At 39.9% G+C, this 24,453-nt stretch overlaps 1 protein-coding gene across 1 annotated transcript; it reads right to left on the bottom strand.

Annotated features, from left to right (window-relative positions):
• Window positions 1-1,794: 1,794 nt before the first annotated feature.
• Window positions 1,795-24,412, bottom strand: Mxd1 (MAX dimerization protein 1). The gene is made up of 6 exons (XM_076833029.2): window positions 24,172-24,412; window positions 23,335-23,434; window positions 18,414-18,443; window positions 5,868-5,982; window positions 3,998-4,157; window positions 1,795-3,769 (listed from the first exon to the last, which is right to left on the bottom strand). The coding sequence occupies exons 1-6, from the start codon at window positions 24,242-24,244 to the stop codon at window positions 3,582-3,584; spliced, it is 666 nt and encodes a 221-aa protein (XP_076689144.1). The 5' UTR covers window positions 24,245-24,412; the 3' UTR covers window positions 1,795-3,581.
• Between the last annotated feature and the right edge of the window lie 41 nt (window positions 24,413-24,453).

Raw genomic sequence — 24,453 nt, 5'->3', positions numbered from 1 at the left:
CATGAGTGTGTGTATATATAATCTATATGCTTTTCAAAAATAAGTTCTCTCTTTAAAGGATGAGGAAGAAGGCAAGAGGAAAAAAGTCCACAAAATCCATTCTCAAGCCCCAGGATATTGCTAGGAGGTTATTTTGAGCATCACATCTCACCTAGTTTACACATTTTATTTATTTATTTATTTATTTTCAGACCCCAGGATTTGTTCTTGGCCACTCCAGAGACAAGGGAGAGAGGCCCATAGAAAACCCAGGGAGAGACGTTTGTTTCTTTTGAAAAAGCAGAGCTTAAAGGAAAATGCCCACCTTAAAGAACAACACAACAGCCACCACTCAAGTGGCCCATTTGCAGGGCCAGGTCCTACTTAATGCTCAAGTTTGAATTGAAGATGGAATTGTTTTAGTCTTGGGTTGACAGGGAGACTCTAGGGTCTGCTCAAAAATGTGATGCTCTTTGAATCGCTAAACTAGCATCAGGTCTGTGAGTAGAGAAAGGAGCCAGCAGTTTCTATCAGCACCTTGAAGAGTTCAAGATCTCTGCTAAGCAAAAGAAAACCGCAAGCAAAACACCCTGGGTGCTCAGCCCACCATTCAATGCCAACAAGGGATGGAAAGCTGGGTTTTCAGGGAATGTTAACAGAAGCACACGTATATATATTTTTCATGGCATGAAATTAAATCAGATGATGTTCTCTTCTTTTCCCATTTGCATTACGATGGTATCAATAAGAGTGCAGTTTAGATTTCTTTTTAGTTTTTTTTAAAAAGAACTTTTACATAAAAATATGCATGTGCCTATATTTATACATATCTATATTTACGTACAATTGTCAACGTCTTAAAGGCTGGGGTTTATATCTTTGCTCGTCTCCTCCCCCCATCGACGCTAATAGAAAGGTTTTCATTTTGCTTAAAAACAATCAAAAAGACTCTATAGCTCTTAGCAGTCACGCTGGTGGATCAGTGAACGAGAGAGGACAGATTGGCGAATCACGGCTGCAGTTCAGCCACATGGGGAAGGGGATTAGCTGCCTTGGGCTGAGTTTGCTGGTCCTGAAGGTTACAGTTTTGGTTAGAGAGAAAAGCCTGTCTAGCATGCTGACTCGGTCTACCTCGAACTTTGAAAGTAATGTCTAACCCTGGTGTCAGTTTTTCACAAGTGCATTAAAAATATAGAGATTTACACTTAGATGCAATCAAATTGAAAAGGACCAGACAAACAGTGCAAAGGTCAAATAATTACTGTTTTATATTGGGACAGTACATTTCATATTTCAACCAAAAGACAAAAATGCAGTTTAACTCAAAGGCACAACAATTAAAACACAGAAAATAATGGCATCTCTCAGATGCCTTATTTCTAAATTAAACAAACAAGTACACAAATTCTGTTCCCTTCCCTCCCCCAATGCAAGCCCACAAGCTTTTCCAAAGTCTTGAGTTTTCAATGCCACGTGGCATCCATCAGCATTGTGGACTTGTGAGGCGCTTGGATGTAGCAATCATACAAAATGCTTGAGAGGTCTAGCGAATGGCATTCGAAAGGGACCTCAAAGTGCAGATATATCTTTTCAAACATGTTACAGGCTGAGCTGGCTCTTTGAACACTACCACTCTGCTTAAATTCAGGAAGCAGGCTTTAAAAATGCAAAAGGCATACAAGTTGTATTTCAGTGCAAATCTTCAGCTGGTAATTGGAAAAGATTCCAACCAATAAAAAAAAAAATCCTTTGTATCATCTGCCCCTCCCCCCACCCAAAGCCGAAATGAAGAAAAAGCAGAACAAAACCAAAACAGAATTATTACGGATGACTTTGGAATCATTTAGGAGTCCACTACTTCCAATTAAAGACATTTTTTAAAAAATACATTAACAAATCATTAAAAAAAAAAAAACCCACAAAAGTGATCTTGCTTCGTTTAGGCTGCTCTTCATGTAGAGAACGAGCTCCTGCATGGAGTGCATTTGAACTTGACTTGTGTGAAAGTGGAGGCGCTGGATGAGCTGTGAGGCTGTGATGCGCTAGTGACCGCAGCCCAGCAGGGCAGCATCGGGTGGCTGCCTGTTGCTGAGTCAGCCACTGAGCCCTTAGGTCGCGGTGCATCTGTGGATTTTAGGAATGTCCCATCACTTTGTGACACACACTCTGCTGCAGCGTCACAGATTTTACAAATGGTTCAACTTCAATGAAAAAGATTCACTAGAGGCTGAAAACATTAAGACCTCAAAGATATGAATGCAAAAATATTCAGGGGAATGAACCAAATTTGTAGATACCTACATACAAAGTTTCTAGAACATCTATAAAAGCACAGTCATAAGAATTTATTTTCCATTACATTAGTTTATATAAAATGAATAAATAGTATTTATAGATTTAATGTGTCTTATGTACATATACATGTGCTCTGTTTTAGCTTAAATAAAAATGCTACAAAGTGGGAGACCACTTAAGGGAGAAATCATAACCAAAGAGAAAAATCAGCCTTTTAAACTATCAACCCAAAAGCCTCCATAAAGAAGTTTCTGGGTGTGTCCAAAAAGAATCCATTAGGAGAGGAGTTCTAGTAACACTGTACAGCCCCTCCGTCCACCTGCGACTCAGAGAGTAGAAATGCGGACTTTCCTCTCACTGATGATGGCCACTAGCTCAGCTAGGGCCAAAGCTCAGTTATTGCTGAAAGTTAAATAGGAAAATAGATTAGACTTGGACCAAATGTCACTTATTTGGGGTGGGGGGAAAAGAGGCATAATCACTTTTGTGAAGTGGGAAATGGAGATCTCATTTATCTCTGAGGTAGGAAAAAAAAATGTTCCAGAGACAAGTAGCAGAACAAACTTGGAGGGGAAATGTGCCTTGAGACAGCAGTACACAGCGAGGTCCAAGGACAGCGCACACAGAGATCGTACCGTTGTGTTTGTGGGAACAAACAACGATGGAACTTTCCTAAGCTGTGCGACCCAAAGACATGCTGCCAAGGTGTCCGTTCTAAAGTGAGAAATACTGGTCCCATCCACACGCGGCGGCGGTCGGGGATCAGCAAGGTGTGTGTGGAGGGTGTTTTCTGGAGGTATTCCTGACTTCCTCACGGGGTGAGGTCCACGGTTAAGTGCTCTTAAATCCTGCTTTCAAAGATTACTTTGGAGTTCTGAGATCAGGATCTCAACTTTAAAAGTCTGTTTCCTTCGGTTTCCTAAGCACAAGACACACTCGGACATTTCTCCTAGGCAAGTAACACAGTAAGCCAGAAAACTTTAAGAAAGGTCTGGTCAACTACTGGAGGACAGTAAAGAAGAGGGGAAGTTGCTGAGATGTGAAAATTGCTTAAGAATTCTTGGGTGCTTCGAATTGATTGGAATGTACAGTCTCTCAGAGACGAATTTTTATGGAGAGAGAGAAGCTAGTGGATGCAATCAGAAACCCACAATCCTACGCACTTCCTTGAAAACTTTTACAAAGCTGATTTTGGTAAAGGTGGTACACTGAAGTTTACGTGCAAGGGCGGCGTGGGCAGGTCCAATACACTACCTAATCGATCCGACAGGGAGAACCACCAGGGAGGCAGCCCAGTGACCACTCTCTTAGAGCCCGAGACACGTCTTATGACTGTCCTGGAGCTTTGTTCTCTTGATGCCGGAGCTGGAGTAGCCCTCGTCACTGCCGAGGCTCTGCATGCTGCCCCGCTCGTCAGAATCACTCACACTGCTGCTGCTCCAGTCCAGGTCCCCTGTGAGATAGTCTGTGCTTTCCACGTCGACATCGATTTCTTCTGCAGGGCACGTGTGAGAGATGCACGTGTTAGTGAAGTCAATCTGCAGAGAATTCAGGCTGAAAACCAGACCACCCCCAACCAACTTGATAGGAGAGGGGGGCTGACTCCTGGCAGTCGCCCTACTCTATCTACTTCCCTAAGTCACAAGCAATTCCATCTTCCCTGTCAAGCCTCCCCTGAGCAGCGCTGTTCCCAGCTGGCAGGTGGAGGAGGGAGGACACTTACCCCTGTCAGAGTCTGAGCGCTCCGAGGACACTGTGGAGCCGGTGCTGTCCATCCGCATCCTCTCAATGCCCAGCTTCTCCAGCTGCCTCTTCAGGTGTCGCTGCTCGCGCTGAAGTTGATCTATTTGGTGAATGGCTTTTCTGTCACAATCTTCAAGTTTCTACAAGTCAAGGGGTAGTTGGTAGAGCCCACAGGGAATTTCTGAATCAGCAGTAACCCTGCGTCTTTCCTTCCAACAGTGATAAGTGCCAGCTGTCCCTAGGAGCCATTTGGCATGTCACTTGTCAAGCGCCTCTTTGAGACAGGAGGGCGCTGGTCAGGGACTGTGGCTTCATCTAACTCCTTCAGCTCCGACAGTGCTGGCACAATGTGGGCACTGGTCTGTCATGGGGAGGCTGAGCTCCAACATGCTGGCATCCCATACCCCTCAACCTGGCCTCCCCGGGCTGCAGCGATCCTTTGAATACCTCATCTTTCTGAACTAGAAAATTGCATATGATGGGAGCTAAAGAAACACACTTCTATTTAAAATTATGTTTATTCAAGAATATGTCCCAATTACATAAGCACTTTTTTTGTGTCATGCCCAATCTCAATTAACTTCTGTTTGTTAGCAGGAAATAACAGTTCCCTTTGGAGTCTTGATTCCAAATTGTCCAACAGAAGAGCTTATAAGACACATTTCCATAGATAACTTATTTTTTACAAATCTGCCCCCTAGCTTCTCATATTCTTCAGATAATTAAGAGAAGTGTTTAATTGTAGCTGTTTGGCTTTAAATAGAGGCTCTTTTCCTCCCAGAATTGTCATGCATGCAGGCTACTAACCAAAATTAAAGTGATATCTGTCCAATCAAGATATGACTATAAAAACATGCCAAGCATTGATTTTGGCTATGGCTTTCAGAAGTTTGAACATATCTCAAGCTGGTCCTGAAGGGGGCCTCTGGGTTAGACACTGAGTTGCTGGGGACACAAGGTGGACACAAAGGCCTAGTTCCTCTCTTGTGGACTCTGCAGTTTAATAATGGGGACACCCACTAGTCATACAAATCACTGCCAAATGTCTACTATGACAAGGGTTGAGAGAGACTGAGATGCCTAATGACAGCACCACCTGTCACAGGAAGGTGATGGAGTCAGGAAAGTCAGCGAAGTCTTCTCTGAGTAGGCGGATGTGGGCTGAGATCTGGAAGATGAGTGGAGAAGAGGGAGGATGTGCACCACAGAGGGAGCAGCATGTGCAATGGCCCCGTGGTAAGAGAACATGACAAGTGCAAGAGACTGGAAGAGGGCTGGAGAGAGGGCCATCTGTGGCATGAGATGCTGCTGCATAGGCAGGGAGGGCAAGGTAAGGTGGAGCCTGGTATGTGTTGGGGAGGTGGTGACACAGTTTGTCCTGAGTGACCCAAGAATTTAAAAAGAGGAATGTGTTGACTTGTGCTTTGGCAGGATTGTCCTCAGGAAGCATGGATAGCTGACTGGAGTGCAGGTGAGAGAGATGTAGGGAGATCCCACATCCTGATCCTGAAGGTTTTGTTTAAGTGTGTTAGGGTGAAGATAAAGGTAGACGAGGCTGTGAAATAGTTAGGTCTTGGGGATGGTTTAGGTATATGGTCAAGGGACAGAAGCCACCCATGGACCCTGAGTTTCTAGTTTATACAGTTGCAAGGAAAGCTGGATGGACCACTGAACTCTGGACGTGAGGAATACTCGGTTTGGACGTGTTGCACTGGAGATGTCTGTATTCAGGGTGGAGGAGTTCAGAGGACAGGACTGTCCTGGAGAGATGCCTTTGTTTGTCCCCGATAACAACAGATAAGCCCTTACTAGATAGAAAAAGACAAACAGGCATCCCAAGACACACTTACCTTTATGTGCAATTTGGCTTTTGTTAATAAACTCAACGTAGTGTGTCGATTTGATTCGGGTCCCAGTGGCACCAATACCTTTAACTTCTCTAAGCACAAGCGAAGATGAGCCCGCCTACAAAAACAAGATTGCAGTAGCATGTGAGAATTTCACAGTGGGCTGGAAGATGCCCCAGGAAGAGTACGTTCTTAAAGTGTATGAAGTTGCCCAGGCCCAGTGATGGCAAATGCTACCTCTTGCCAAATAAACTTGGTTTGCAGCCAGATAACTCTGGGGAAAAGCACTAAGAAGAAAAATCCGGGGTTTAAAAGTTAAATCTATTTGTATTAAAGAACAATCTATTTGTATTTAGAACACCCAAATCAGAAAATAATGATACGCCAAATGGAGAATCCTTTTAAACCCATACTTCCCTTTGTAAAAGACCCCTGTTCAAAACCACTAGAGTACCAGAACTGTATTAATGCTGCATTTACGTGCATCAATGAATGACATGTGTACCAATATTCACCGAGGCTTTATTTTTTCATTTGTTCTTTTTAGACATATATGACAGTAGAGTCAATTTTGACATATTATACTTGTATGGAATATAACTTAAACTAATTAGGATCCCATTCTTGTGGTGGTAGGCTTTATTTGTAATAGCAAAGATGGCAACAACACAAATGACCACCATGGGGCACTGATTAAATACACTATGGCACATCACATGGTGGAGGACCTTGGAGAGAGAATGTGCTCCACGTAATGTGGGAAAGGTCTCTTCCCAGAACTGTTATGAAGTGAGGAAGAGCAAGACATCAAAGCATGAGCATGACATGCTATTTGTGTAAAATAGACGGTAAACAAGAATCTATATTCATGTTTCCTTTTAAGTTCATAAACTGGAATTATTTGTAAGAGACTAATGACTGGTTGGGTAGAGAGAAGACAAGGAATAGTTAGATAAGGAAGGGAGAAAGGGAAATTTTTACTGAAACTTTTTTTTTGAACTCAGAGGCACTCGACCACTTAGCCAAGTCCCCAGTCCTATTTTGTATTTTATTTAGAGACAGGATCTCACTGAGTTGCTTAGTGCCTTGCTTTAGCTGGGGCTGGCTTTGAACTCACAATCCTCCTGACTCAGCCTCCTGAACTGCTGGGATTACAGGCATGCGCCACCATGCCTGGCCTGAATAATTATTTATACTTTTTGTTCTTTCAACCATGTAACCGTATTGCAATTCAAAAAGTTAATTTTGTTTTTAAATATGAAAAAAGGATGTCATTGCCTTTGCTGTACTAGCAAGCCTGTTGGACAGCTGAGCAGAATTGCTTCTTGTTCTGGAGCATACACAATGGTGCAATGGGACGGAGTGGGAGAGAGACAGAGGTTGGATGAGAAGGAAGCAACATTACCCACTAAAGAGAGTCTATTATCACAGAATGACCAGGAAAACAAGAGTCCTCACAATTTTGGAAATTTACCCTTCATTGAAATTTTGATTTGGGCTATATTCTAGAATCAAGCAGATTCCATGAATGAAACAGCCAAGATTCCACGAGAGAAACAGCCAAGATTTGGAGTACCTGCTTAAGCCCCTCACCTCCTTAGAGCTTTCCCAAGCCATCCCAACACATGCAGATGCTGTACTTCCTGGGGGCCTACTGGTTACCACTACTCCTTGGGAAGTTCACTGATCTGCCCACGTCGTTTGGTATTTGCTTCCTAACCATTTGCTGCAAACTCCTTAGTAAGTTGGGTCTGCAGCTTAATCAATCCTGTGTAGGCACAGTGCCCCCAGCACACATAGCCTAAATAAATGTTTGCTGAGTGGATTGTGTCATCTGTCCAACTAGACTTTAAGCTTCTAGAGGACAGAGTCCATCTCCACTACATCTTTGCACCTGCAGTTGTACTCAGTCTTACGCCTTCAGATAAATATGCATTTATCTAAGAATGTTAAATAAGAATGTAAGGAAAAATGTTACTATATTAGCAAAAGCTGAGAATACAGGTTAAAAAAAAAAAAAAAAACAACCCCAAACCCTCAATAAACAGGCATGATACTGACCTAGAAAGGCAATTCACAACCTCTACCAGATGTGGGATATTCCCCAAAGGCAAATCTAGGAAGTTCTGGTTAGATGTTCTCCTGAGCCCCTGCCTCGTCTGGATCATGAGGAAATTTTCCTGGCTGCTCCAGGAGCCTCTAAACTTTGACAAGCTCGAGGAGAACAGCATTCATTTTTGAGCTGGGAAGACGTAAGGGCACAAATGCTTTATAGTATTTTATAAGACTTCTACTGGCTCTGAAAACCTGTCCTTGTGGAAGAGCCACAAGCAAAGACTCACATGAGCAGGTTGCTCCTCCCACTATTGCATGGGAAAAAAATAAAGAAAAGTGGAAGTTGTGGATAAATTGTTCACCATGGACAAAATTCCTCAAAAAGAGCCATGAAAATAGATCATGATTTCAGAAACACAATGAGGAAGTATAACTAGTCACTTCTGTAGTTACATATGTATTCTCACCAGCTTATTTCTTACTGTAAGGTTTGAAGACTGATTTTCAAATCAGGAGAAAAAGTTGAAAAATTAAAATTATATTTAGACATTTTTGAGCCTACTTGATATTTGCAATGACTACATGATTCACAACAGTATCATTTTAGTCTTTATGATGTGAGTTTAAATACAGATATGAGTATGTAAATTTTTTAGGAAGTTTGTCCACTGATAAAAATGTAATAAAGTCATCTTTCAATGCATTGTCATTTCTAGTATAGCCCAAAAAGCACTATTTTCACTACCCAAATGTGGGTTTCCAAGGGACACTTCCAGTGTGAACTAGTAATAAGACTTTCGACTAATCAAGCTGAGGGTAATACCTGTTCATTCAGGGTTTTCTGGCCCAGTTCTTAAAAAAAAAAAAAAAAAAAAAAAAAGAAAGAAAGAAAGAAAAGAACCAGAGTTATTTTGTAGAGATCCAAAGCCAACTTCTGTCTTTGGCAGGATCTTCCTTGCCTTTCCCAGCACCTTACTGCTCCAACCTGATGGCTGTCCTGCCCACATGTCACCACCTGCAGACACCTCCCCATGCCAGAACCTGGGCCAACCACAGAGGAGGGATATTAAACAGGCTCATTTCCATCATACTGTAGTGAAATCCAACCCCTGCACCAGATAAAGAAACAAATGGACTCCTTGGTAACAGCTTCCAGTGAGGATTCTTACTTCAACTGACACACACACACACACACACACACACACACTCCCCCCATCATCCTGGAATCTGGAATCCTGTGGCTAATCCAAGGTACCCCACCGAACTCCCAGATCCTATCTCGGCTCTTTCCTCTCAGTCCCTGTCCCATTTTGACCTAGGACTAACTACCCTTGGGGAACTAGCAGGGCTTTTGCCACATATACTCAACAGCAAGCCACCCGATACCTCAATTTGACCCCTCCACTTGGATCTCCTCCCATAACATCTTTGTGGGATAGTCCTCCTGCTGCCAAGAGTTGCCTCCCAGCTCCCGGCCCCAGCAGAGGGGTGTTGTGCCAAACATTGGCTTCCTCCTGCCCTGAAAGCATGTTTTAATGCTGATCCATACTGCTTTGTACCTAGGTTATGAACTTTAACAAACTTCACCTGCTAATTCCTTAGAAAGATTACTTTGATTATTATATACAGGCTGATATAGCTCTGGTCTACAGGAACATAGGACCTGAGCCAGGGTCTGACATGAAGTGCTTTGTGCATGGCTGCAGTTATTCTTTCAATCCTAGTTTCCTCTCAAAAAGGGTAATTACTGTGCGCAAACAGTCAATTATCGCGCTCTAACACTCCTCTTACAACTACAGGGAACTCCAAGTGTGTCACGAGGTGGAAAGAGGCTATCTGATAAAACTCAGTTTGCTGAACTCTTCCTTAAAGAAAACAGTCCTCTTTTGTCATTAAAATATTTAATGAAAAAATTAAATCCTTTTTCTATGGAAATGCAGATATTGTTTATGCTATAAGTATTACTTTTTTACATTTCAAAATCAGCAAATACTTTATAAAGCTAATAAATACAAAGGGAAAGATTGCTTGTAGCTACACACCATGTAGAAGCAGGTGGAAAGGATTCCAAGGACAGGAGGGAAGCATCTGCCTCACTCCAGGAGAAGCTTCCTGAAGGTCCTGGGCCTCCCTCCCGCATCTCCACTGCAATGGCCACAGAAAGGTAAAGGGGCCAGTGTGCACTAGCCTGCAAAGCCAGGCACATACAGACAACTAAAAGCTCTCACAGTAAGAAGAAACTATAGCATATTTAGGAGCAAACAGTTGTAACAGTTTGGGAAGGATCTATGGGAAGAAAACTATAAAACATAGCTGAAGGACACAAGCAAATCTGAGTAAGTGGAAAAATAGCACATTCCTGGATATGAACCCTCAAAGTAAAAATGTCACTGTTTCCCAAGTTTGTCTACAAATTTAACACAATTCTAAGAAAACAAAATCTCAACAGTATTCTTTTTAATGCTGGAAAATTAGTTTAAACTTCATTTAGAAGAATAAATGTGTGAGACTGCCAAATTTTTTGAAAAAGAAGACTAATGAGGAGGAATGTGCTGTACCAGATATTAAATTATATTATAAAGCTTCAATAATTAAAAACAGCATAGGACTAATGCAAGGACAGGCAAATCAAGTGAACAGAATAAAAGTCACCAGAAACAAATCTAAGAGTAGATATGAATTTAGCATATAAGGAAGATAACACTCCAGTTCCTTGGTAGGGGAAATGCTTGTTTGGAAAATGGCAAGGGAGTGGGGGAGGTCAACATCAAAATAAATTCCAACAGATAAAAGATTTAAATATAAAATATAGTCGCATGCCACTTGTCAGTCATGAAGGATGGAAAACCAAAAATCCAAGTGAAGGAAGTTATAACTGAAGGCAGCTCTGGTCTGACAGAAGGCACCTGGGCTATCCAGAGTGTGCCCTTAGACAACTCCGAATGAGCTCTTCTTATATTTTTGCCTCCAGATTTAAGCTTGAATCTATTCCTCTCTCTCTCTCTCAGGCTGGTAGATGTATAACCTGGGGAACAGTTTTAACAAAAAAGAGTAATACTGTAGGAAGAGAATAGCTCCAGAATTTAGTATTCTATACCTAGGATTCTTCCTGACTTGGATGTAGTCAAGATTGAAAGTGGTATCAAATGAGGTGTCAATGAGCATCTACGCACATGTGTACATGTTTGGGGAAGCACTGTTATTGGTAATTACTTTTATTTATTGAAGGTGTAACTGAAATTACTCTCTCAGACTTTCACAGCAAAGTATATGAGAAAAAAAAATTATAAGGTCAAGGCAGAATGACAGTCAGTAAAGAGGGTAGATAAGTCATTAAGTTCATGGGTGGACATCTTGAAGTATATATTTGTTTCACATATTTCTCAAAGGATTACTATGTGCTACTACTTTCCCAAGTACTGGGATATATGCTGAATAAGACTAAGTCCCTGCCTTTGAGGTGCAAAAATTTAGTCAGAGTGATCAAAGTAAATGAGTTACAGCAAAATGATTTATCTTAGCTACCATGACAAATATCAGCTCTCACCTGAAGCTCCAGAACGACCTCCGCTTTGCCCTCTACCAAATGTTTTTTCTCCTCCCTTATCTATAAGCATCTTGTTTAATTTACATTTCCCTAAAAGATTTTCAAGCTTTTGTAGTCTATCATACCCTTCTTCCCCTCCCCCCAAATAGATCATGTTCATTCATTCATTCATATACTGTGGACCTCTTATGTATCTAACTCATCTATTTTGTTCATTATCAAATAATGGAAGTGACTTTGTCTTCTATTTCTTGTTAACCCACTGGAGCCTAGAAATAATAATGCATCTGTAGACACTGACATAAGAGTAGAATGTGATATCTTTGGTAATTCATGATAGCCTTACCTAAGGAACCTGATATATCTGACCTTCCTGAGTACTAGTTTTTCATTAAAATTGGGGCCAAAGATTATTGTCCAAAAAGAAAGAAGAGCTTATTTAACTCTGAGGTTTCATCATTTTATCTCTAACCTTGATGTTGGCACAGACTTAGCCAATTACTAGTGTCATAAATTCTATAGGATAATTATAGGTCAAATAAAAATAATTTCAGATGTAGTTATGCATAAGCTGCATAGTAAGAAAAAGAGGGTATTTAGTATAGGGTAAGAAGAAACAAGTCTTATTAAGGAATCAAAAATTAGTCCCTAAAAGTGAATAAGAGTCATAATAGATTTTGGGTTGAGAACAAAGTCTTAAAACAAAAAATCCAGAAGAAGACAACAAATCATGCTTTGGGAGGTGGGGAAGTACTTTTCTTCTTTTTCTAAAATGATCCCTTGAGACATTATTTCTCCCTTGAGGGATAATGATTGTCAAATGCATCATTATTACAAACTTAATTGGAACCTGGAAGGTTCTGAAGATTCCTCACAACTGTGCTGACACATTTTTGTAGAAAATACAAAGGTAATAATATATTCAGTGAGTAATGTATATAATAACTCATGGTGGCTACATTTTGAAGAAATAAGATTGCTTCTTTTTGGGGGCTGGGGACGGGTACCTGGGATTGAACTCAGGGCCACTCAACCACTGAGCCACATCCCCAGCCCTATTTTGTATTTTATTTAGAGACAGGGTCTCACTGAGTTGTTTTTGCTGAGGCTGGCTTTGAACTCATGATCCTCCTGCCTCTCAGCTCCCCCAAACTGCTGGGATTACAGGCATGCGCCACTGTGCCCTACTAAGACTGCTTCTTTATTAATGTATACCTTGCTAAATTTCCTTTCCAGAACCTAATTTTTACTTATAATATTATAATTAGTACGGCTAGTTCTATCCCACTCTTTGACTATTAATTTCCTTGACAACAAATCAGGGAGTAGCCCCCAGTGCTCCAGTTAGGGGATTGGAAATTAGTAAAATAACCAGCATTGGTCTTTTCTCCAAGTGCTTCCAAGGGCAAATGCCATCTACCCAAAAGGTATACTGCAGAAAAGAGACCCTAATGGTACAAATCTCCTCCACTTTGTTAGCATGGACTGGGATTTGCACACTGATCCCTATGCTGACCCTCTATAATGAACAGGCATGCCCTCACCCCATGTGGCGACAAATGTGGATTTGTTATGACATCCTAGATGAAACCTGAATGTGGTCAAGGGAGTTTAGAAGCAGTAAGAGTGGTGCAATACATACCACAACCCAGGCCCCATGCACAAGTCAGGCCCTCGGCCTTCCTATATGAGGAACATGGTCATTTGAAAAGTCAGAATGCCAAAGAAAGGACTATAGGGAACTGTGATAAATTAGAACATTCTGCCAGAAGAGACCTGACTGAAATGGTTTCTCATGCCAGACCAGATGTCACTGAAATCCTGTTTGACCAAATGGAAATAACAGCTTAGATCAGGCTGCTGAGTCTTCCCAACAGAACACACACAAAAATCTTTTGTCATAAGGTCAGAAGACTCTGGCAGAGGTAACCTGTCTAGACCAGCTGCCTAATTCCAGCAAGGCCTGCATATGTACCATTCCAGAAAAATGGGTGTCTACTATTAAAGGAGATGCCAGAGCCTTCTTTTGAAAGAGTCCATTCTAGCACTGCCTCCTGACCTGTTGGCTGCAACTTACATGTAATCATAGTCCCCATTTGCTGTAGGGTTTACTGAAAGGCATTTAGAGCAGAGTAATTCAAAGCTAAGAGAAAGAAACAGGAGAATTATCACTAATAAACAGGACAGAACAACTAAAGGTTAAAAGATTTCCTATATTCAAATAAGAATTGATTAGTTAACTTCAATGGGAACAGCAATATAAAAACATATAAACTCAGAATTAGCTTTTGCAAGAAATGTGGATGATCTACAAGGAAACAATACAAAACTTTACTTGGACATGGTAAAGAGGTCTGAATAAATTAAGACTCACACCAAAGCCTGAGCAGAAAGACCTAATATGTAAACATAAACTTTTTAAAGATTAATTTATATTGGAACTGTGTGATTTTGATTTTTTAAAATCATCAAAGAATTTGGGGGATGGGAACTGACAGTTTGGTTAAAAATTTGTGGGAAAAAATAAACTGGTAAAAATAGCTAAGAGTATGGAAAAATTAAAAAAGGAAGGAAAATGAAGGCAAGAAGAGATTTGCTTTACTAGAGTCTGAAATAAATAATGGAACCTCAATGATTAAAAATACTTTTATAAAGGCAAGGAAAAAGAATGGATCAATGAATCAGTGACTACAAGAACAAGTCTAGGGATAGACTTGGGCACACACAGCAGTTTTAAGTATACATACACCAGAGCTATCAACTTCAATCAGTGAGAGGAGACAGATTTCCTGAGGGAAATGACAAACTGTGAATTATGATTATGTGAATTAAAAAAGGGGTAATATTTTCTATATATATATATATCCTTTACATTATTGAATCTTTTTAAAATAAAAAGAGTCGGGCAGGGGATGTAGCTCAGTCATAGAACAATGGCCCAGAATGCGTCAGGTCTTGGGTTTAATCCCCAGTACTACAAAAGGAAAAAAGGGGTGGGGGGAGGAAGGGAGGGAGGGAGGGGATAAACTCTATAGTATATAAAATTAGACAAAGGTTATTTAACAGCAACACATACTCACACACACATGAAAATTCTAGTAATACAAGAAATGCAAATTAAAACAATTGCCTTTGTGTATTTTTTTTGTTGCTGTTGTTTTTGACTTATCAAACTGATAAAAGTCTTAAATTATAATATCAACTGTAAAGACATAAGAAAAATACTGTCTGTAACTTGCCTGGTGGGCAACCTAATAATCAACATCTAAAATCATAAAAACTTGTCCTATGGAAATAAAGATGATGTTGAACAGAGGTGTATCTACAAGTCAGTTTGAGGAAGCATTAGTTACATTGACAAAACACTGGGAAGAACCTACATTAGGGGAATGGTTATAGGAGTTACAACACAACCATATGACATAATACTGAGCATTTACTAAAAGTAATGCTGGAGATGGAGATTTAATGACAATGGAAAATGTCCATAAAGTAACTTGAAAAGAAACAAACTACAATTATTTAATATATGATCCTATGTTGATTTTAAAAATATACAAAAATCTAGATGGATGTGGAACAAATGTTACCAGTTGTTATCCCTGAGAGGCCTATTACAGATGATTTTTATGTTCTTTGTGCTTTTCTGAATTTTCTTATTTTTTTACACTAATCTATATTTTTAGAGTTATTTTCCAAAATAATTGGAAAGAAATATTTTGAAGTTCTCTTAGTTTATTTCTGACAAAATTTTAGTTTTTAGTATTATTTTCTATATTTCTCAAATATTTTTACAAGATGAGTTTAAATAACAAAAAAGAAAAGGAAAGGAAACACCATGTATACCAACACAAGGGTGTTTCCTTAGGAGGTTTCACCCCCACCCCCAATTAGTTACAATGCTGCAGGCCATGGGACAATAACAGGGCCAACAAACAGGACCTCGCTGGAGTGATATGGAAACAGCTCCCCATGGCAGGGCCTTGGTCGTTCCTGGGCTCAGTACTCCCAATGCCAACTACATGGCTGTAGGTACTTAACCAATGCTTATTCTACTGAGTAGAAGATACCATCGCCACCATTCTAGATGTCTTCTTTTACCCTCCCACCAATACCAAGTTACTTAAAAGTCACAATGTTGAATCTAATATCCTCATAGTGGATCTTGATAACCTAGAGTAACACTAATTATTAAGAACCTCTAAGGTACCACAGAAAGGTTTCACCTAGCTACTTTTTTACAATACTGGGGATTGAACCCAGGCCCTCACATATTCTAGGAAGGTGCTCTACCACTGAGCCACATCAGCTCACCCAGAGAAAAGGCTTCTAAGAAGAAGTATAGTCAATTATACAATTTCCTAATTTTAGAACTTCTTATCATAAGTTGCTTTTTATTTTTTGAGAGCCCTGACAATCTTTTGTTTTGTTTTAAGTAAAAAAAGGCTAACATGTATTAGCATTTAGCAGAGTAGTATTCTTTATAGGCATCAGCTACCAAAGCCAGGGAGATTATAAGAGTAGCTCTTTGATCTTAAAACTAAAAAACTCTTAAGTATCTGCACAAACAAAGGAGAAAAGCCTCACAATTTAAACTCCTTCCCTGAACTGCAGCAACCAATGCTTGGTTAAATTAAGTAAATTGAGTCCTTACTTTCTTCTCTTCTGTTCACATGCTCTAGACCAGTGAAATAATTATTAAGACCTTATAGGACCGAATTCCAAAAAGAAAGGAAAGTGGGGGGTGAGGGGGAAGATTAATCCTTTCACAAGTAAAAATCGACTGGTCATATGGAAGCAATCTGAATTATAAGCAGCTAGCCCAATAATGACTTCAAATCCAGTTTTCTAGAATTTTTGCCTCCACAGAATCCTGTGCATACTTCAATCACTTAGCATATTCCTTGAAACAGTCCCTGCATGTTTCTCTTTAGACAAACCACACATTTCTCTGGAATGAGGACCTCACTGATTAGATGCCCTGGTATGAACTCACCTAATACCCAGTACACAGCCCAAGTTCTTGGGCCACAAGTAGACAGAAAATAAACACCCCTGAGTTTCTAAAATAAATGATGCCTTAACATTGTGTGGAATTCTTGAAGAGGTAAAAGGCACAAAGAGGTCTAGCTAGTCTAAGAGTCTTTACCTGAAAGGATGAAATTTTAGTAATTGTACAAATAAATGCCTAATTAAAAGGTTAGAGGAGAGAAGGAGAACTAGAAGCCTTCTCAGCAGAAATAGTCCCTCCCAGTTTACCCAGTTTGCTGCAAAGGCAGAAGAAAGGAGCAAATCTAAAGATGAGAAAGGAAAGCCACAGCTGCCCACCTTTCCAAAGATAATATCTTTGAGTTTCTAGTTCACAATGTATAAGTTCTAAGCACAAAGGAAACATGGTCTGTCACAATCGCAGAACAGCTAAAAGGGAAGAAGGGATGGGGAAAAATTACATGTACAGTGAGGCACTCAACCAACATTGTACGCGTGCGTGTGCACACACACACAGAAGATATTGCAGTGAGGAAAGGCTAAATGTTCGTCCTTTTCCAAGATCTTCCCTGGTAAGGGTCTAGTCTGCCCTTTTACTGATAAAACATCAATATCATTCAGATCCTGACTTTCAGAGTCAGACTCCTTTTTCAAAGAGGGTTTGCATGAAACAGTCACATGTATTTATAGAGCCATCGTTACACATTATCTTCTTGTTCATGCAGGGCACCAAGAAAGCCATTCAATTTGGATGGGTAGCCCACATTTCAAGTTGATGGGAGCTCAGAGACTAGAATGAGACTTGCTCGATGGTTCTCAGCCCTGGCTGCACATGAGAATCACCTGGGGAGCTTTTGAAAAATACTAGTACTGAGTCTCAACCCAAACCAATTAAGTCAGAATTGCTAAGGATGAGGTCTGGGCATTTTTTTTTTTTAAAGCTCCACAAAAAATTGCCATTAATTGTTTTTCAGCATAGTAAAAAGCAAGTAATCATTTTTTTTTTTTAAAGAATCTTTACTAGAGATAGAAAATCTGCTTTACAATATTCCATGAAGAGGGATAGTTTTGATTATAGAAGACTGGCAAAAATGTTAATAATTACTGAAGCTGGTGGTGGAGACACAAGACTTGATTACATTATTCACTCTACATTTGTATATTTGAAATTTTCTATAATAAAAAGTTATGTTATAGAATCAGAAGAAATAAACATTTATTTTCTACCCCCATAAAATACACAAGTGTATGTATATGATGTATTTAACATGAAAAGATTTTTAAAAATGTTAAAATAAAAACATTGCAAATGATGGTAACATGCAAGCAGAGTTGGGAACCACTAGGCTATGTCACTGAAGGATGGGCAACTTCATTTGGAAAACAAAGAATTAAACAAGCAGTAAGAGGCAATCAAGGTGAAAGAGAATCAACTTAGGCTTGTGGCACAATGGAGCCCAGTGAGGGGAGCAGGCCTTCTCTTGTTGGTCACCATCTCCAAATTTCCGACATACACATATTTGCTTGAATTTTGAGAATCTTCATTCACAACTAAATTGCAAGTTTACACACATGTGTGTATACACAAGTGTGTATGTGTGTATACATGATTTAAGACAGCATTTCCAATTATATTCAGTAGTATGTACATTTTAAAAAATGCTATTTGTAGAAATATGGCCTGGGAATTAACATGCTATAGTCTGCAGGATAACTACATAAAGGCATTTATTCCTCAGGAGTCCTCTGGGGCTGGGGACAGGTCAAGGGTATGGTCTTTGGAACTGTCAAGCTCTTCATCTACTCAAGATTTATGGGCAATGCTGCTTAAAGGGCCCTGAGTAAACTCTTAAATCAGGTGCCACCAATAGGAAGAGAGAAAAATAAAAGCAACCAAAAACTTGAATAGAAAATGCATCAAAACTCCCCACATTCCACCTCCCAAATCCCCAGCTCACCTATTCTTCTCCATTTCATTGTGAGTTGATCTGAAAGAGGAAACAATAAGATTATTCTTGTCTTAAAGGACTAAATTTCAACATCAACACAATTATTTTAACTTCTTTCTGTCCAAAGTTGGTAAGATAGAAGAGAAAGGGAGAAAAATTCATGGGCTCCAAAGAAATTAGTCCATTTGGGAAGTTAGATAAATGTAAATATCTATAACACAGTTCAAGGAGCAGTGACATTTCCTGGTACAAAAGTAATCCTTTTGAAGAAAGGAAAGAAAAGAGTCTATTTATACAAAGAGAAAAACAGCAGTGCAATGCAATGTGAATTTGGGTTATATAATACGACAAAGCTTTCTTTAGGGTAAAACAGAGGAGGTGGCACCCCTACCCTACCCTTGCAGGTTTTTCTAGGGGTACACCAAAATTTAATTTAAGTTGTTTGACTATAGCTTACAGTTTTAAACAGTAAAATAATCCTCCCCCAATCTTTTGACTCCATGAATTAACAGCCTTCCGAAAGATGCTACTGTTGAATAGCTATCAAGTGATTTTAGGGAGGGGTTTCCAAAACTCAGCTTAACACAGAGAAAATTGGCTAATTAAAGCAGAAGTTAGGGTGGAATTCAAAGTTCAGTTTTGCCACTGACCAGTACTATAGACGATTTTAAAATTTTTACAATCCTATCCTTGATTAATTCTTCTGTAAAATGGGAATAAAAATTATTGCCAATAAACCACTGAAAAGCATGGATCAGTGAGGTAGCAACTGCAAAATTAATGAGAAAGCCTTGGATAAAAGGTGGGGGGGTGTAAAATTATATTTATTAGTGTGTTAATAGTTGACTTTGAAGATAAGATCTAGTTTAAGATTTTATGGAAAAGTTTCCACAAAGTCACAGGAAGTCAGTCAATGTGGCCCCTCTTTAGTGTCCTCATCCAATGCCTTCCTAACCAGTTATGAACTTGGCAACCTCCAGCCTTACAAAGGAGCTGAATCTTGACATTTCTTACTGAAATTTTCTGGAATCTAATCAGCTTAGGAGTTTATGCCATAGCTCAGGTCCTGGATTCTGTGGGGCCATAATTGGTGGCCTTACTGAGTCTAGGAGATAAAGTCTCCCAGCAACCATGGAGGAAGATTACCTTGAGGATGCGCAGTTACTCATTTACATTGGGGACTTCACCACCAAGTTCACCGGCACCACAGATGGGAGGCAGTGAAATTATGTGTGTCTGGGTGAGCGCAGGGTGTTGTCTTGAAATGGGAAACTTCTAGGCCTGCACTAAAATTTCTCTTCTACGAGGCCCTTGGGAGATGAATTTTTATTTATGAGGAAAAAAGAAATGAGAATAACGATGGTATTTTAAGCTTTAGAATATTTACTTTCTAGGTAAATGATACATGGACCTGGCTATCCATCAGCATTCGTCAGGTACCTTTTTCTAAGGTTTATTTCCTTCAATGACCAGCAGGATACCATAGTTACCAAGAACCCAGCCTATGTTGCAAACCTTTGGCTTTAAATTATGTGGCAATTTACTTTTAAATGGGAATAAGAAATTGGAGTCTTAACAGATTTTTTTTTTTTTTTAATATATGAAAGTAAATGACAACAGCTGGTCAAAATTTCCCTGTTTAGCTCTGGTCAAGGGCCATCAGTAAGTAGGTGGAAAGTAAGGCGAATAGGTTGAAAAGGTAGTAGAAAATAGCAGCCTGCACTGTACTCATATCCAACATTTCTGGATTCTTCAAAGAGATGTATATAGAGAGACAGATTTATATATTTATATAACATTGAATTTCCAAGAAAAACTTAAAAAAAAAAAAACCCAACAATATAAGAAGCACAACTCTTTCCAAACTCTGAACAGAGTTTTGGAAACTACAAATTTTACCTAATTACTTAAGAGTGTCAAAACATGGTGCTTTTTAAAGGGAGACGTCTACCTAATTGCTAGGTCATTGCTGAAGTGCATTTTATTTGCTAAAACTGAGTTAGTTATTAATAAAAAGTAACCATTTCAAAAGTGATTGAGTCAGAGATTGCTTGCTGCCTATTGATGGTTATGCATTTACATTTTTAATTAAAGCATTATAAGAATACATAGGTATCCTGTGTCAAAACTTTTCCATGTGATTATTGAAGATTTGATAACTCTTGAATCACTGATAAAGGTCAAATTTCAGATGAAAAGATAACTAAGTCAAACTACAGTGTGAAAAATGAGAAATGTCCTTGGGTTCAGAAAGACTCTTCATTGTCAGTTCAGCTATTTAGCAGGTTTTTGTTTGTTTGTTTTATGGTATTGGGTATTGAGCCCAAGAGCACCCTACCACTGAGCTACATCCCTAGCCCTTTTTATTTATTATTGTGAGGCAGGGTATCTCTAAATTGCCAAGGCTGTCCTTGAACTTGTGATCCTCCTGTCTTAGCCTCCTGAGTTGCTAGGACTACAGGTGTGTGCCACTGCACCTGCCAGCCTCTGTCATAAAAGAACTGAACTTCCTCTTCACATGACTGCTAAAACCTACTTTACTAATGTGACAAAACATATTTTGAAAAGCTCTAGAGTTGGGAATGGTGGCTCATGACTGTAATTCCAGCTACTCCAGAGGCAGAGGATTGCTTAAAACCAGGAGTAAGTAGGAGGCCAATCTAGGCAACCTAGTGAGGTCTTGTCTCTTAAAAAATAAAACAATAATAAACTCTAGATTTCAATTATAAATAATTACTGATTTATAAAATCAGTGGGCAAGGAAAAAAATGTTTCATCTTCCCCTATTCCAGTAGTTTTGGGATGGTTCCCAAACAATCAATATTCAAATTTCATTTTTTTTTTTACAAACAGCTTTTAAATAAACTGCATTTTCAGTTCCCAAGAAGTTTGACATAATAGTTAAATCTTATTTTTTTGTTGTTCAAGGACAAGTACTGCCTCAGACTCTATAAGCAAAGAACACAGCATTTCAACCTGAATAACCAGGAATAAACTACTGTTCTGTAAACTAGCAGTATATTCTCCCCCGCCCTCATCTCAGTTCAAAATCCTGATTATATGTGGCCTTGGATATAAAGCTGATTCAAACCAAGGAGTCAAACTGTCTTCTCTGTTGAGATGACTTACTCCTCAGCTAAGGGACATTCAGACAGGTCATGAAAGAACTGATCGCACTTAAATAAAACTACCTGTTCTTGCTTCATATGTTTGCTTGGTGCCATCTCCAGGTAAAATCATAGTCCCTCAGAGCTCCATATGCCACTTAATATAGTACATGAATTCCTTGTTAGTCAAATACATGGACAACTCTGATAAGTCTTTTGTCTCTAAACATGGAAAGCAAATCAAACCCATTAATAGAAGAGATGAGTTGTTGTTTTTTTTTTAAATATCAGAAATTGTGGCCACTTTGTAGGAATAATGCTTGTTACTAAAAAGAATCCATTTCTTGGTTTAAAATTCTCAAATATCAGTTTTCTTTCCTAATCATCTTTTCTGGACCAAGCCATTTATCTTCAACAACATCTTCTTTTCTACATTCCACTACTACTGAAAATCCCCCCACAATCTTTCTGTGAAACTTAGGAAAAAATAAAGTGTTAAGGTATTTAAGCATTAATAACAAGGACAATAAAAGCAAAAGTAGACTATGATTAAAAAAAAAACTGAAAGGCTTGGAAGTTTTTTCAAACAAAAATTTAAAAGTTTAAACTGTAACAAAATGCAACACAGCTTAGTTCTTTTGATACCATGTGTAATCCAAGTCAATACTTACATCCTTCCTAAAGGGTTTTAGCCCATCCACAGAATCATTGGCTACAACCTTCAGGTTATATTTAAGATGGGAGGACAAGGAAAATCCACCAGGTAATTAGCAGGTTCATCCTTCATGTGCATCTTAGTCAAGAGCATGGCACAGAGGTGCTACTCACATCCTGTGATTCTACTAATACTAAAGACCAGGGGTGAACCAAGGCCAGACTAGGCAACAAGAACAAGTGAGTTTTAGGTTTAAGTGGGACCTTTCTAGCCTTAAGTGGTCTGTATTAAGCCACAGAGGCTACCCACATAGTTACTTGCAACAAGTTATTCATGAGAGTGAGAGAAGGATAAGGATTCTAAATTAGTGATGAAAATGTCAATGATTTTAATCTAGCAAGAAAGGTAAACTTGAATGAATCTAATAAAACAGAATTCCTAGCCAAATAATATTTTAAGGGAAAAGAGAAGGAAAAAGTGGTGAGAAGAATGATGGAGTATTTATATGTACCAGGAACTATGCTTAGGACTTTAATATACAATTTCACTGACCATTAATTAAATACTTTCCAGTGAAATTTATAGCTTTTAAGAACTATAAGGCAATTTTTGAGGTTAACACAAAAAAGTAACATATTAGTAGTTTAATATTATTTGTTCCTCCATCACTAGAGAGGTAGGCTTTAACCTCAATCATTCAGTTTGCCATTATAAATAGATGTGACAAATTAGATTATCAGACAAACTACTGTGTGATACTTAATGTTTATAAAATCTTTATTATGAAAAGGAAATTGAAAATGTCCAGCATTTTGATCTATAGAAAACTGGCTCTGAACTTACAACTTCTGAAGGTGAAATATTGACATTATTGCTAATCTCACTTAAAGCTTTCACAAATTTTTGTTCAGCAAGGGGAAAAAAACAAAATTAAAATTTAAAAGAGCTCATAAAGAAATGCAAACATTTTTCTTTTTCTTTTCAGTCCTCTCAACTTAAACTGAAGGGCTGCTTCCTCAAATGTCTTAAGACCATGTGTGCATTACTGAATCATGATCACCACTTAATGTATTTACAGGGTTATAATCACAACAGGCAACTTACATTCTGCCATTTATATCACCAACAGTATAATCTAGATGAGAAAGAGAAATATTTACCAAATTACCTGCTACTGCTGTTATTCTTCTTGGATTTATTCCTCCGTTTTAAGGCATCTCTGTCCTTGTTATTGTATGGTAACATGGAGGCATAACCATGTTCAGCTTCTAGAAAACCGGAGGATCCAGTTAATGAATGAGCCTAGAACATTTAATACTCCATCCCTTTCACAGTTTCCCCCTTTTCATTTATTTATTTATCTTTAAAAGAATATTGTGGAAATAACTAAACGGAGCAAGGTGGAATTCTGAGAACAATGATTTTTTTTTTTTTTAATTGTGTAAATACCCTTAGTTCCAAGCAGGTGTAAAAGAAGATTCCAGTTGCTCATTGTTGAGAAAGACACAGCAAGTGGCTAAGCTCTCCGAGCTTTGGTCACCCATTAGCAATGTCCAGCAGGTTGGTGTGGATTAAGTGGGAGCAACCTCAGGCGAAGGTGCGGGGCGAACCCCGACCCGGGGCCAGGCGAGACACTGCTCCTCGGCTTGGGAGACAGGGCGCCGGCCCACTTGGGGGCTGGCGGGCACCAGCGCAGGTGAGGTAAATCAGAGGGGACTGGCTGAGAAGGCTCTGGGCAACCCTACTCGCAAGGGGGTGGGGAGGAGGTTGCGCCCAGGACCTGGGGGACAGCAGCTTCTTTCTCACCCCCATTCATTGCTTTTGGGGCAGCAGAGGCCTCCTTTCAGAGCGCGCGTGGGGAAAGCCGGAGGGGTTGGGAACGCTCGCGGTCGCGCTCTCGGCGCCTCCAACCACCCCCGGAGAGGCTGGGCTCCCTGACCCACCGCCCAGTCCCTCAGGACCCCCGGCCCCGGCTCGGGCCAGACGCCTCCCAGTCCCCGTGCACCTCTCTCCCGCCGCTCCAGATAGTCGGCCGCCTCCAGCAGCATCTGGATGTTCATCCGAACCGCCGCCGCCATTCTGCACCGGGGGCCGGAGCCACGGGACCAACCCCCACTGCCCACAGGCTCGCCGCGGCCGCCGGACACCCGCGCCCCGCTGTGGACCCCGCGGAGCAGGGCTGAAGGAGCCACTGGCGAACACGCTCGCCGGGAGGGGGAGGGGGCCAGTGAGCTGGGCACCGCCGACACGGTGACAGAACCCGGAGCAGAGCAGCAGCCGCCACCGC

This window comes from Callospermophilus lateralis, chromosome 14, assembly GCF_048772815.1.
Source record: "Callospermophilus lateralis isolate mCalLat2 chromosome 14, mCalLat2.hap1, whole genome shotgun sequence".
NCBI classification, from domain to species: Eukaryota; Metazoa; Chordata; class Mammalia; order Rodentia; family Sciuridae; genus Callospermophilus; species Callospermophilus lateralis.
The sequence above is the reverse complement of the archived record's forward strand: the minus strand, read 5'-3'. Positions and strand labels throughout refer to the sequence as shown.